Source organism: Lynx canadensis, chromosome D4 (genome assembly GCF_007474595.2).
Source record: "Lynx canadensis isolate LIC74 chromosome D4, mLynCan4.pri.v2, whole genome shotgun sequence".
In the NCBI taxonomy this organism is placed as follows: domain Eukaryota; kingdom Metazoa; phylum Chordata; class Mammalia; order Carnivora; family Felidae; genus Lynx; species Lynx canadensis.
In genome coordinates this window covers 81,952,361-81,965,232 of record NC_044315.2, presented here as the reverse complement: position 1 = coordinate 81,965,232, position 12,872 = coordinate 81,952,361, and the positions used below count along the sequence as shown (strand labels likewise).

Sequence of the window (12,872 nt, the reverse complement as noted above, 5' to 3'; positions counted from 1 at the left end):
TAGGGAGTGCCAGGGAACAGAAATTGGGATTGTAATATTAAATATAATAGGTCACCCGTGAAAATATTAGCAAAGTGTCATATACACTGGCCAGTAAAATGAAAAGCATACATATATATGCTTCCATTACTATCTAGTTAAATGGAAAATAGTGGAACAAATGAACCATTATTGAGAACCTTACTCTTGGATTAGCATTTATGTCATAGGAGAGAATGAAAGGATACAAATGCATGGGAGAAAAGTCTTTGGCCAACAAATATTTTTTGAAAAACACTTTTGTTTCCCTGACATTATGGCAGTATAATAGTAATAACCATATATATACACATACATATTAAGTTTATTACAGCTTGTAAACTACATGTCCATATGTCTAAATTTGTACTGGATTTACTTTCATGCATGCCTTTGTTGGACATATGTTTTCACATTGGAAAATGACTTCAGTTTAATCACAGTTTGTGGCCAATTTTTTAATCTGTGTTTTTCAGTTTCTCAGTAACAAAGAGTACATAGTATCAGTTTTTTAGGATTATTTTGATGAATAAACTATAAAAACGAAAATAAATGGTAAAAATGAAATATTTATTACCTAACACAGGACCTGGCACATGGTAAGCAGTCCATAAAGTCGAATTCCCTTATTTCTAATACTAGTCTGTTTCTTCATCTAGAAAAACAATAGGAATTTAACCTTCACAGCTTGCTGTGAAAAATCCTTAAACAAATATTTATTGAGACATTAATGCCAGAATTTGTGCTTGAATTTTGATCTCTGCCAGCTTGTGAAGAACTCTCTGTAATAGATATGTTAGTGCCTGGCAAGCAAATGCTGGGTTTTTTGTTGTTTTGGTTTTTTTTAATAGGGAGATTGTCAAATATGTGGAAGGATTGGGGGAATGAGTCAGTGTATAATTATGGTCGAGTGCATATAATATAGATGTATCAGATTATGCTCAATGGAGACCACTTTTTTCATGAGGGGAGTCAGACACTGCCTCACAGCAGTGTTAAAGGCTAGCTCAAGGCGCTGATGAAGGTGCAGGGAGTTTCCCATCAACCCTTTCGGCTCGCCTAGGCCTCCTAACAGCACCTCCCACAGTGCTCCGGGGCTCCCTAGTCACGTGACGGGGGTGGTTAGTCTCAGCCAGAGGGAAGCTGATGCGCAGTCCAGGTGGCGGGGGGTACTACTCCTCCCTTCCACCTCCCTAACGCCCTGTCCTGCGTGATCTCGCGTGAAAGGGGGAGTATCTTCTCGCGAGATCTAGGTCGGGATCCCTCCAGGACCGCCTCCTTGGAGAGGAGGAGGAGGAGGAGGCGGAGGCGGAGGGAGGAGGAGGAGGCCCCGTCGCGGCCTCCGCCGCCGCCAACGGGGCTGTCCCTGTAGCTCCCGATGGAGTTTGAGGTCGTGAAACCGCCGCCGAGCTCTGCCCCGGCGAGACGAGGCGCCTCCGTCGCCAAGCCGCGCCGTCGCGGGGCTCCCGGGAGCGGCCCTTAGCGACCCCGCCCGGGCCCCCACAGGTAGGGCGGGGGCGGGCACGATGCGGCTCGGGCCCTAGCTTGGGTCCCTAAGTCCCCGGCGGTCGGGCGGGAGACCGGTCGCAGCCCGGGGCCTGTGTGCTGTCGTCGTCGGTGCCCCGAGGGTTGGGAACTGAGGGCCGCACCTGACACTCGGACCGGGCCCGGAGTCCGGGGCCTGCGAAGGCCCCTTTCCCTGGTAGGGCTTTTTCAATACCGAGCGCCCGGCGCAAATGGCCACCTCCCTTCGACACCGGCCGAGGGGAACCCACTGACCCCTAAGGAACCCACCCAAGCAAAGGCCAGGGTTCTCTCTCCCTTTTCTACACCACTTAGCAAGAGGGGTTTTGGAGGAGGACCTCGAAACCAAGTCCTCTCCTAGCTTTTCGGCTTTCTGTCTTGGGGCTTCCTGAGATCTCAGCGCAGGGATGGTGGAGGCGATCTGAGTGGTAAATAGGGACCACGGCCAAACAATGCCCTGAGAGAGCTTAACCTCCTGGGAGGGAGATAGCCGGACCAGAGTGGTTGCACAGTGGCTGTGACGGTCCTATGGCATGAAATATGGCCAGAGAATTTTGCTATGGCTTTCTTCTTTCCCTGTTTCATTTTTCCTTCTTGGGGAAGCCTCTTAAGGAGACTCTTCCACCATCTTAGAAGAATGGTAGAAAGCATCTTTGTTTCTCAGAAGCAGCTCTACTTTTCTCTGCTCTTAGCTTTCAGGAAGGGAGAAGATGAGAGTAGCTGTCATTTCCATCCTTCTCATCACAGAGGAGTGTAAGATACTGGCATGTAGAACCTTGACACCAAAATAGTCTCAAGTAATCACTGACATGAAGTAGATCTAATCTTGTGATTCCCAGCCCGTTTTATTTTTTAAATAACCCCTCCTGGTTCCGTTCTTTTAGTTCCTACTCTCCCCTTACCTGGGTCCCTTCTTTTTAATTCCTACTCTCCCCCAAACCGCTGTGATTAGAATGACTTTTTATTCCAAATAAAGTGTTTAAGTAGTCTCTTTTCCATTTTTGCATTAGTCAAACTATTAAGTTCCAATAGGAACTTTTGATTAACCTGATTGCTGATGTTGCTACGCTGCACTGATATAATATCACCCAAAAGCAAAGAAACGAATGTTTTAGTTAGTCTGTGCAGCTTTTTTCTCGTTAAATTTGCAAATTTAGTTAAGGCTTCTTCAAACGTTAAGAAAAGTTCATGGATTCTGCCATTATTATCTTTTTTTTTTAATCGATCTAAAAAGCTACACCACTTTTCTAGCATCTCTTTCTTGTGTTGTTTACTTCCACATTTGATTTTTAAAGAAATAGAGGCCATAAATCCTGTCAAAGACCATTTTTAAATGTTGCTATTTTTGTTAATTTGGAGATTGATGTTTCCCAAATTTTAGAGTTTGGAAAATTGCTAGGACAAAATATGTTAAATGTATATTCCAAACATGTTAGAAAAAGCAGATGTTAAAATTCAAATTGCCTCCTATTCTTTGAAGATTTAATTACAGTCCTGTTCATTAGTGGATCCTTTGAGTTCCTCCTGATCTGTTATTACTGTTGTGTTGACCCGACATATAAGACTTATGTCCTTTGTTCATATGTTTTCATTATTTCACTTTCTGCTTTTGCAGTTTGCTGTATCTTCCAGTTTGAAAAAGCTAACAAAAATTCTTTTGGGGGGGAAGCATTTTTTTTTTAACACAAAATTTTATATTCAGAAATAGAACTTCAACAACATTGTACACAGTGTCTAAGAATGATAAACTTATAGCAAGACTTTATTATAGTAAGCACTTATTGTTTTGGTTGGACTGTGTTGAAGTTTCACTTTCTAGTTATGGAAAAAGGAAGCATGTGGTAAAATAAAGCTAGCTGAAAATTAAGAGTAATGTTTTGCATCCTGCCTCATAAACGTTGTAAGGCACATCATTATGTTCCTTGGGTTTTCTAGTTTGATGAAAAGTTCTTAAGTGTAGTTGTGACTTTCACCTCAAATTCTGAATAAAAGTTAGTTTTGAGTATTATTTTATAACTTTAAGTACTCTAGAGTTGCATCGTCCAGTACAAGCCAATAGCCACATGTGACAGTTGAGCACTTGCAAGGTGGCTAGTGTGAGTTGAGATGTGGTGTAAATGTAAAATAAACTATGTACCACATTTCAAAGACTTAGTACAAAAAAAAAGAATTTAAACTGTCTTAGTAATTTTTTACATTAATTACATGTTGAAATGATATTTTGGATAAATTGGGATAAATTATATTATTAAAATTGATTTCATGTGTTTTTTCCTTTTTTAATATGACAACTAGAAAACTTGAAATTACTTGCAGCTCACATTGTGTTTCTGTTAGCACTGTTTAAAGCATCACTGCTCTTCTGAGAAATAAATTATCTGAATCAAAGTAGACACATGAAAACCAAAAATTTCCTGACAGAATATCATCTTGCAATCAGAATAATCAAAAAGGCTAATAAGGACTTTGGTAATCTGAAGGGTAAAGTTATCCAGTGGCCATTATTTGATAGGCAGAAGTGAGTAAGTTCTGTCTCAAAAATAAATATTGTTTGTCTTGTCATTGCTAATGCAAAACTTTATTGGTTATATTAATTAAAATAGAAAATTATCCCATTAGTGTTCTATTAGAAGACACAGAAAGTTAAATCTCATACTGATTAACAAACTGAGTTCAACCTCATAGTGGATTTAAGAGGAAAAAAAAAACAACTTGAGTCCTATAGCTTTCTTAATTTATACTAAAGTCATTTATATTAGTAGTCTTTAAAATTGTACCTCAGTTCCTTTTTCTCTAGTGCTTTTAGTATGTTTGCTGAGTTTTAGAGCGTGCACATTATTTCCATTGGCTTCGTTTGCTTGTTTTATAGGTTAAGGTCTCAATTGTACCTAAAATGCTTTAAATATAATTTTTGAAGTCCAAAACTAATTATTTGTAAGATTTCTGAATTGAGAAGTACTCTTCGGTACTTTTCATTTCAGTAGCTTAAACTCCTCATATGAGTAAACTGAAATGAAAACAATGAATGTCTTAACAGACTTGAGCCCTAATGTTCATGTGTTTATGAAGAGAATTGTAAAATACTAGATATTTTTTATTATACAATACTGAAAGAAGCATAAACTTTATTCTGGCATTTTAAAATCTGGAGACATAGTCCAGAACTGGCTGCATAATATTATGGTAGACTAATAACAAAAAATGAAAGTACTTAGCTGGTATGCAGTTTGCTCTTAATAGAGCAATGTGCAATTTGTATCATATGAGAGATGTCTATTAATTACTTTTCCTATTTTACAAGTTAGTATTTATAACAAGGAACTTAGAGCTTGAAAAATTACTTAAGGAAAAATCTGTTTAAGGTCTACCTCTAATGTAGTGTTTCTTCTATGATTTATCATCTTTCTTCAAATTTACTAACTAGTAACTGAAATTAGTTAATACAAGTAATTTAATTAGAATGTTTTTCTTAAATAGTCTCTATGTATCTAGAGTTGTGGGCTTCTCATTTTTTAGTTGTGGGCTTTTTAATCCATTTTATCTCAGTTTGAGATGTTTTGGGAGTATCTTCAGGTTGGATACTTTATTTGACTATTAACTAAATGTTATTAGCAATTTAGACATACATAGAATTAAGTAAATTACTATAGAATTATTAGTAAAAATTTAGAAGTTTTACGCATTGGTATGTATTCTTAGCTTGCCATGGCTCATGTAGATACTTTTTAAAATAAATGATAAAGGGGGCACCTGGATGGCTCAGTTGGTTGAGCGTCCAATTTCAACTCAGGTCAAGATCTCCTGGTTTGAGCCCCGCATTGGGCTCTGCACTGACAGCTCAGAGCCTGGAGCCTGCTTCACATTCTGTCTGTCTCTGCCCCCCCACCCCCACCCCCTTCTTGTGTTCTCTCTTTCTCTCTGAAAAATAAATAAACATAAAAAAATTAAAATAAATTTTAAAGACAATGGGCTATTATCATTTTTGGTTATAAAAAATGCTTTCTAGGTAAATGTTTGCAAAGTGCCTTTTTTAAATAAATGAAAGTTCTGTCATCACCAATTAAACATTTTAGTGGACTATATAAGCTGCTTCTGTGTTTCAGATAAAATTTTGTCTCTATCTTAATTGAGGAATCTAGAATTTATTGATAACAGTACTTAAGAAAAACATTTAAAAAAAAAGCCTTTCCTTATGTCTTACATAAGAAAAATTTAGTAATTCTTTTCCCATCAGAAAGTTAGAATCTGACACATAGCAGGAGAATTTGATGGGATTATTGACTAATTTTGGCAGAAATTTTCTTTTTTTTAAAGATATTCAATTTTTACTAGAAATTAAACTTCTCAGTATTAATTTTACTGTGGCATCTGGTGTTCATAGACATAGAAGCGCATATAGGATGTTACGACATAAAACTATCAAGTATATTCTTGAGTAGTTTGAAATACTGAAAACAGGTGAAAGAAAATATGAAAGATAGTGTTATGTTTAGTTCAAACTTAAGTGCCCCCTACCCCCAATTTACTAACGTAAAGCATTTCAGGATGATCTTGGAAAACTAAATAAGGAAAGAGTATTTGCTGCTAGTTTCCTATTACGCAGTGGCTATGATACCACAAAATTAGCATTTCCAAACAGGTGGCTGTTATGAAAAAATAGATGTAGGATCTTGTTTTGATAAATATTTTATCGGTTCAGGTTATTAACTAAATTAAGGCTCTCAGTAGTAGATTTAAGATAAGATGCATTCTTCCTCAGAAGCCTTTTCCTTATATAATTCTGCAGCCTAGAAAACTGAACATTTAATAGTTTCAGGAAATGATATGTTCACCTGTTTAGTGCTCATCTCTAAAGTTGAAAGCAAACTGGTTTTAAGATTGGTGGCATTAATAGGTGTGGCAATGGAAGGGTGAAAGTTACAAAATAAATATAACTTGCAAGATTTGACTAGTTTAAAAATAAAGATACTAGATACTTTGCATTAGAGCTGTTTGAGGAGAAATTTGTACAGGGTGCTTTTTATATAACAAGCCCTGTGATTCATTTACCAAGATATTTTTTAAAACCTTAGTTTATGTGAATATAAAAGCACAATAAAGGCTAACAGAATTCTTCATTTGGATGTGGAGATATTGGAGAACCAGTTACATACTTTTCTGTCTTGATCTGACTGTAGGCTTACACATCTAATTTCTGTGGAACTAAGATATCTGGGTTGGTAAACATTCTTATGAAATAAAGTATTAGATATTTAATTGCCCTAAATACCTGGATTTCTTGTTCACCAGAGTGCCTTTGTCAGACTTATGTAACTTTTGAATTGGAAGATATGAAAAATTTGTGAAACACAGAATGTTTGTTAGGTACCTAAAGATTTTAAATTAGAGTACAGTATAGTTTTGGCACCAGGTATTTTATCTTATTAAAAATTATGGGATAAGCATTTTAATCTTAGGAAAAAGAAAAATTTAATCTTTTTTTTACATGTGCCTTTTAATCGTATGTAAAAATAAAAAATTATATTTTGCTTTTTTTATGCTTAGAATTATTAGATGAGAATATTTATTTTTCTATATTTGGTCATTGGACCTGACAGTTTTGTGTTGTATATATGTATCTTACTAAATGGTGTGTTTTGTCAAAAGTATTGTGGGGAGCCACATTCTAGATTTGTAAGACACTCCCCCCCCCCCCCCTTAACTTTGGCACTGTATTTTAAGGTCAGAATCTTTGTTTTTTTGTTTTCTTTTTTTTTTTTTTTCCCATTTTTGGACAGATTGCTCTATCATTATATCTCACATACTTTGATTTTCATTACTTCTGTTAGCCTGTTAGTCAAATCTTGACCACAGAGATTTCCTCTTTTGTGAAGCTGCCAAGTTGAACATATCCTTGACTGACTTGGTCATTCAGGTGGCTGTTTTTTCACACTTGACTCACTACAGTATTCTTTGGATCAGTAGTTTTCAAAGTCCAATATCTTAAGCCATTTCTTAATATGTTTTGGAGCAGTAGCTGTCCAAAACACTCAAGCAACCCAAAGTAATTTGTGTTTGTAAAAATGAAACGTGGAAAGTTAATCTACTAATTTGATGTGATCATTAAGAAAAATACATGAAAGCTTTGATACTCGACTGTTATATGAGCAACCAATATAAATATGTTTAGTTGAAAAGGACACTATCCAGATATTGTTTCTGGACCAAATTTCAGAAATTTAACAAATTCAGCAAATAGACTTAAAGACATCCAAAGCATATAATTATTCAGAATGTTTTAGGTTTTGAAGTTGTGATGGTTGACTAAAGCAGTTAACTCTTTCAAGGTGAATATGTGGTTAATTCTTACTTTTGTCCATTTCCAGCTCACAAAACACTACACAGCAAAATAATGATCTGCTAGACTGCTAACCCGAGCATCCAGCTTCCACAATGCCTGTGCAGGCAGCTCAATGGACAGAATTTCTGTCCTGTCCAATCTGCTATAATGAATTTGATGAGAATGTGCACAAACCCATCAGTTTAGGTTGTTCACACACTGTCTGCAAGACCTGCTTGAATAAACTTCACCGAAAAGCTTGTCCTTTTGACCAGACTGCCATCAACACAGACATTGATGTGCTTCCTGTCAACTTCGCACTTCTCCAGTTAGTTGGAGCCCAGGTAACCTTTCAAGATTTTACTCATTTGGGGGGCACCTGGGTGGCTATGTTGGTTGAGTGCCCAACTCTTGATTTTAGCTCCAGTCATGATCTCACAGTTTGTGAGTTCTAGCCCCGCGTTGGGCTCTGTGGTGACAGAGCAAAGCCTGCTTGGGATTCTCTCTCTCCTCTGTCTCTTTCTGCCCCTCCCCTGCTCACTCTCTCTCGCACTCTCTCTTTCTCTCTAAATAAATAAATAAATAAATAAATAAATAAGTAAATAAGATTTTACTAATTTGGTATATGCAGTAATTATAGAACTTTGTCCATTAAGGGGTACAACGTGTGTCTAGTGATACTTGAGACACAAAAAATATTCTTCGTACCTGACACCATGATTGTATTCTGCAAAAGATTTTTTTTTAGATAATGTCATAAATCCTTAGGCAAAACCATAAATTTTATTATAATTCTATATTTCATTGTGTTCAATGCTGTGGTCAAAATTTATGTTTATAAGTGATTTTGGTTGTGGGGCCCCTGGGTGGCTCAGTCAGTTGAGCGTCTGACTTCAGCTCAGGTTGTGATCTCGCAGTTTGTGAGTTTGAGCCCCACATTGGGCTCACTGCTACCAACCTGTCAACATGAGCCTGCTTCATATCCTCTGCCCCTCCACCACTTGCACTCTCTCAAAAATAAATATTTTTCAAAAATAAGTGATTTTGGTGGATAACATTATTTTTAAGTTTATTTGAGAGATGACAGAACACAAGCAAGGGGAGGGACAGAGAGAGAGGGAGAATCCGAAGCAGGCTCCTCATGGTAAGTGCAGTGCCTCACATGAGGCTTGAACTCACAAAACTGTGAGATTGTTCCCTGAGCCAAAATCAAGAGCTGGACGCTTAACAGACTGAGCCACCCAGGCGCCCCAAGGAAGATTTTTAAATAATCACATATAAGCTTTTATTTATTATTGCATACAAAAAGAAATGTAATCAAAACTTTGGCCAAATATCAACCCCCTAGGATCCTCAAATGGAGGTTTTGGGATTTTCTTTTTAACTTCACTTGACTTTTAGAATAATATTACAAACGAGAAAATAAGGTCTATTTGGGGATATATATATATAGAGAGAGAGAGAGAAAACCAATTTCCAGAGTATCTGTAACAAATTCTGTATAGTTTTTTCGGTTCATGTGTTATAAAATAAATATTTCTTTTTCATAATCATTTTAGTGAATCAGACCAAGACCCTAGATTTTTAATAATTTCCATTAAATGAGGGCCTGTTTTATGTTAGGTGTGATAGTAAATATTACTAATATTTTAGTAAAAAATTTAGTAAATATTACTAAATCATTACTAATTCTTACCTTAGCTGTTTAGTTATTATCCCCATTTTACAGGTGAGGAAGAAGATGAAATTCTGTACATCATGCACTGTATATAAAAGCAAGAAAGTAAGGACTTTTCTGATTAATCACTTCTTAGAAAATTCAGTGAATTAAAAATACTCCATTCTTGGGACACCTGGGTGGCCTAGTCGGTTGAATGTCTGACTCTTGATTTCCGCTCAGTTCATGATCCCAGGATTGTGGGATCAAGCCTGCATCTGGCTGTGCATTGAGTGTAGAGTCTGCTTAGAATTCTCTCCCTCTGACCCTCTCCAGCTTGCTCTCCCTCCCCCTTTCTCCCTCCCTCCATCCCTCCCTCCCTCTCTCTCTCACTCCTCCCTCCCCCTTCCTTCCTTCCCCCCCCCTCCTTCCTTCCTTGTGACCCTCTCCCCAAGCTTCTGCATGCCTTCTGTCTCTCTTTCTCAAAAATAAACAATAAATTTTTAAAAATACTCCATTCTTTTAGTATCTTGATATTTGAAGTGTTTGTTTTAAAGCATATATTTTTTTTAATGTTTATTTATTTTTGAGAGAGAGAGAGAGAGAGAGAGAGAGAGACAGACTCTGAAGGCTCTAGGGTCTGAGCTGTTAGCACAGAGCCCAACATGGGACTCACAAACCACGAGATCATGACCTGAGCCAAAGTCAGACGTTCAACCGACTGAGCCACCCAGGTGGCCCTGAAGCATGTTTCTCTTAAATGTCCGTATTCCAGTTAGACACTCTGAAATCTAGATGCATCTAGATGTAATTAATAATATATCATAATTGTCAGCATTTTTTTCCACAGTGCCTTTTGCAAACAGTGGCGTCTTAGATCCAATACAATATTGGAGACTTTTTGTGATAATACTGGCTACCATTTTATGTCTGCTATGTTGGTCAGTTACTATGTTTTATCATTTATAAATGTTCTCTCAATTGGTCCTTAATGGTCTGCAGGCCTACACAATGTGATTTCTATTACTGTTAAAGCCCCACCTGTTACTACTGGCTTCAGTCTTTCTGCTTAAGCCATACTGCTTCCTAGCCAGTTGTTAAATATGCCAAACATGTTCCCACCTGAGGGCTTTTGTAGTGACTGTTATCTTTGTCTAGAATGTTTATTATCTTTCTCAAGTGTTTATTCAAATGTCATGATTCCTAAGGAAGCCTATCCTACCACCCCTTTTAAAATTGCAATTCCTCTCCAGCACTCCCAATCCCTCTTATCTTTGCTGTGTAATTCTTACTTATCACTTTCTATCATTATTACCCACTTATTTGTTAATGTTTTTGAATTTATTGGCTCCATCCTCTCTTCACTAGAATGTAAGGTACAAGGGCAAGAAATTTTGTCTGTTTTGCTCACCGATACATGCCTAGTGCCTGCAAGTATGTTTAGATATTAAGCACTCCATAAATACAAATGATTGTTAGATTAAACTGAATTTCCATAGTGGCACTATAAAACAGGGATTTTTCATCTCCATTTTTCAAATAGGGAAACCATAACTTGGAGCAGTTAAATGATTTACTCAGGGTCACTCATAGAAGTGGCAGAGCTGCAGTTTACGTCCCAAGTTTTGACATTTTGTTAAGTATACTGTGTTTTGCGGGGTGTCTGGCTGGCTCAGTTGGTAGAACATGCAGCTGTTGATCTTGGAGTTGTGAGTTCGAGCCCCAAGTTGGTGGTGGAGTTTACACAGAAAAGAAAAGAATACTGTGTCTTGTGGTGTTTGTTGTACCAAGAGGGGACAGACCATAAGCAATAAATAAAATAAGAAAATTATATAGTGAGAAGGTGCTAAGTGGTTTTTTTCCTTCCTACTTTTTATTTTGAAAAACTTTTTTAAAAACTTCCAAAAAATAGTATACAGAGAACCCATATAATTTTCTGCAGCTTCCCCTAATGTTAACATCTGTCAAAATTCTACCATAGTTATCAACCCTAAGATATATACATTGATAGGGGCGCCTGGGTGGCTCAGTTGGTTAGGCATCCGACTTCGGTTGAGGTCATGATCTCGCAGTCCCTGAGTTCGAGCCCCACATCAGGCTCTGTGCTGACAGCTCAGAGCCTGGAGCCTGCTTCAGATTCTGTGTCTCCTTCTCTCTGTGCCTGTCCCCTGCACGTGCTCTATCTCTCTCTGTCTCTCAAAAATAAGTAAATGTTAAAAAAAATTTTTAAAAACATACATTGATATGATATTAACTACTTCTTTTTCCATTTATTAATACACTTAGCCCCTGCTGTTAAGTATAATATCCTTGGTTCTTAGCAGTTTGGCTATGTGTTTGTCTTCAATTTTACTTAAACTATTTTGATGTATTATCTCTGTGTTATAATTTTATACACACCAAGATTATTATCAAATATATAAATAAAAGTTCCATGAGCTGGATAAATGTATTTCTTCCATTCTTCTTTGTTTTTAGGTACCAGATCATCAGTCAATAAAGTTAAGTAATCTAGGTGAGAACAAACACTATGAGGTTGCAAAGAAATGTGTTGAGGATTTGGCACTCTACTTAAAACCACTAAGTGGAGGTAAAGGTAAGTTCCCCTTTACACAAAAAAAGTGTTTTACTGGTGAGCAGGACTTGGTAATATTTTTACCTTGAAAGACTTGATGTTGATACCCTATTAAATAATTCTGAGTTTTAAAAAATGAGTTTGGAGAATTCTTGGGAAAACTTTCTGATGGAGAGCATTGTATTATTTTCTGAAAATAGCTAGTATTGTTTTTAATTTAAGAATTCATCAGACACACTACATATTGAGATTTATACAGTATTTATATACATTAATAGTTTTGTAGCAGAATATTAATTTTAGTAAGTCCTACTAAGACAATTTCATGTATTAATTCAATTTTGTTTGGCACTTATGGTGGCTAGGGTCCCTGCTTTCACAGAACCCTCAGTCTGTTGGGGGAGATAGGCATGTAAGTGCAGTAAGTTATTTTAGGTGTGATGACAAATACAATTCTGTCTTATTCATCACTGCATACCCTTGACCAGCACATCATAGTTGAATTAATGAAGCATTTATTTTATACCTGCTCTGTGCTTTGTACTGTTCAATATTTTGAACATAGTCACTTCCTTGAGAAACTTAGCCTATCTACCTTGTTCATTCATTCATTCATTTATTGGACAGATATCTAACGAACCTGTACTAAGTGCCAGGCACTATTTTGGTACTTGGCATACATTAACGAAATGCTTGCCCTCATAGCATTTACATTTTAGAAAATGGAGAAAGCATAATAAACAATAAGCGAATAAAAAGATTATATGTTATAATTCATA

General features: G+C 36.9%; 1 protein-coding gene across 3 annotated transcripts in view; it reads left to right on the top strand.

The window, feature by feature from the left end:
• Nucleotides 1-1,205: 1,205 nt before the first annotated feature.
• Nucleotides 1,206-12,872, top strand: part of RC3H2 (ring finger and CCCH-type domains 2) — a 52,578-nt gene continuing 40,911 nt past the window's right edge. For 2 of the 3 annotated variants that reach the window (XM_030294459.1, XM_030294458.1), the window contains exons 1-3: nucleotides 1,207-1,524; nucleotides 7,908-8,205; nucleotides 11,997-12,114. In XM_030294459.1, the coding sequence (XP_030150319.1) occupies nucleotides 7,975-8,205; nucleotides 11,997-12,114 (349 nt within the window). In that variant the 5' untranslated portion in view covers nucleotides 1,207-1,524; nucleotides 7,908-7,974. Of the gene's footprint in view, nucleotides 1,525-7,907; nucleotides 8,206-11,996; nucleotides 12,115-12,872 lie in introns of all 3 variants that reach the window. The other variant, XM_030294460.1, reaches the window with a different exon arrangement.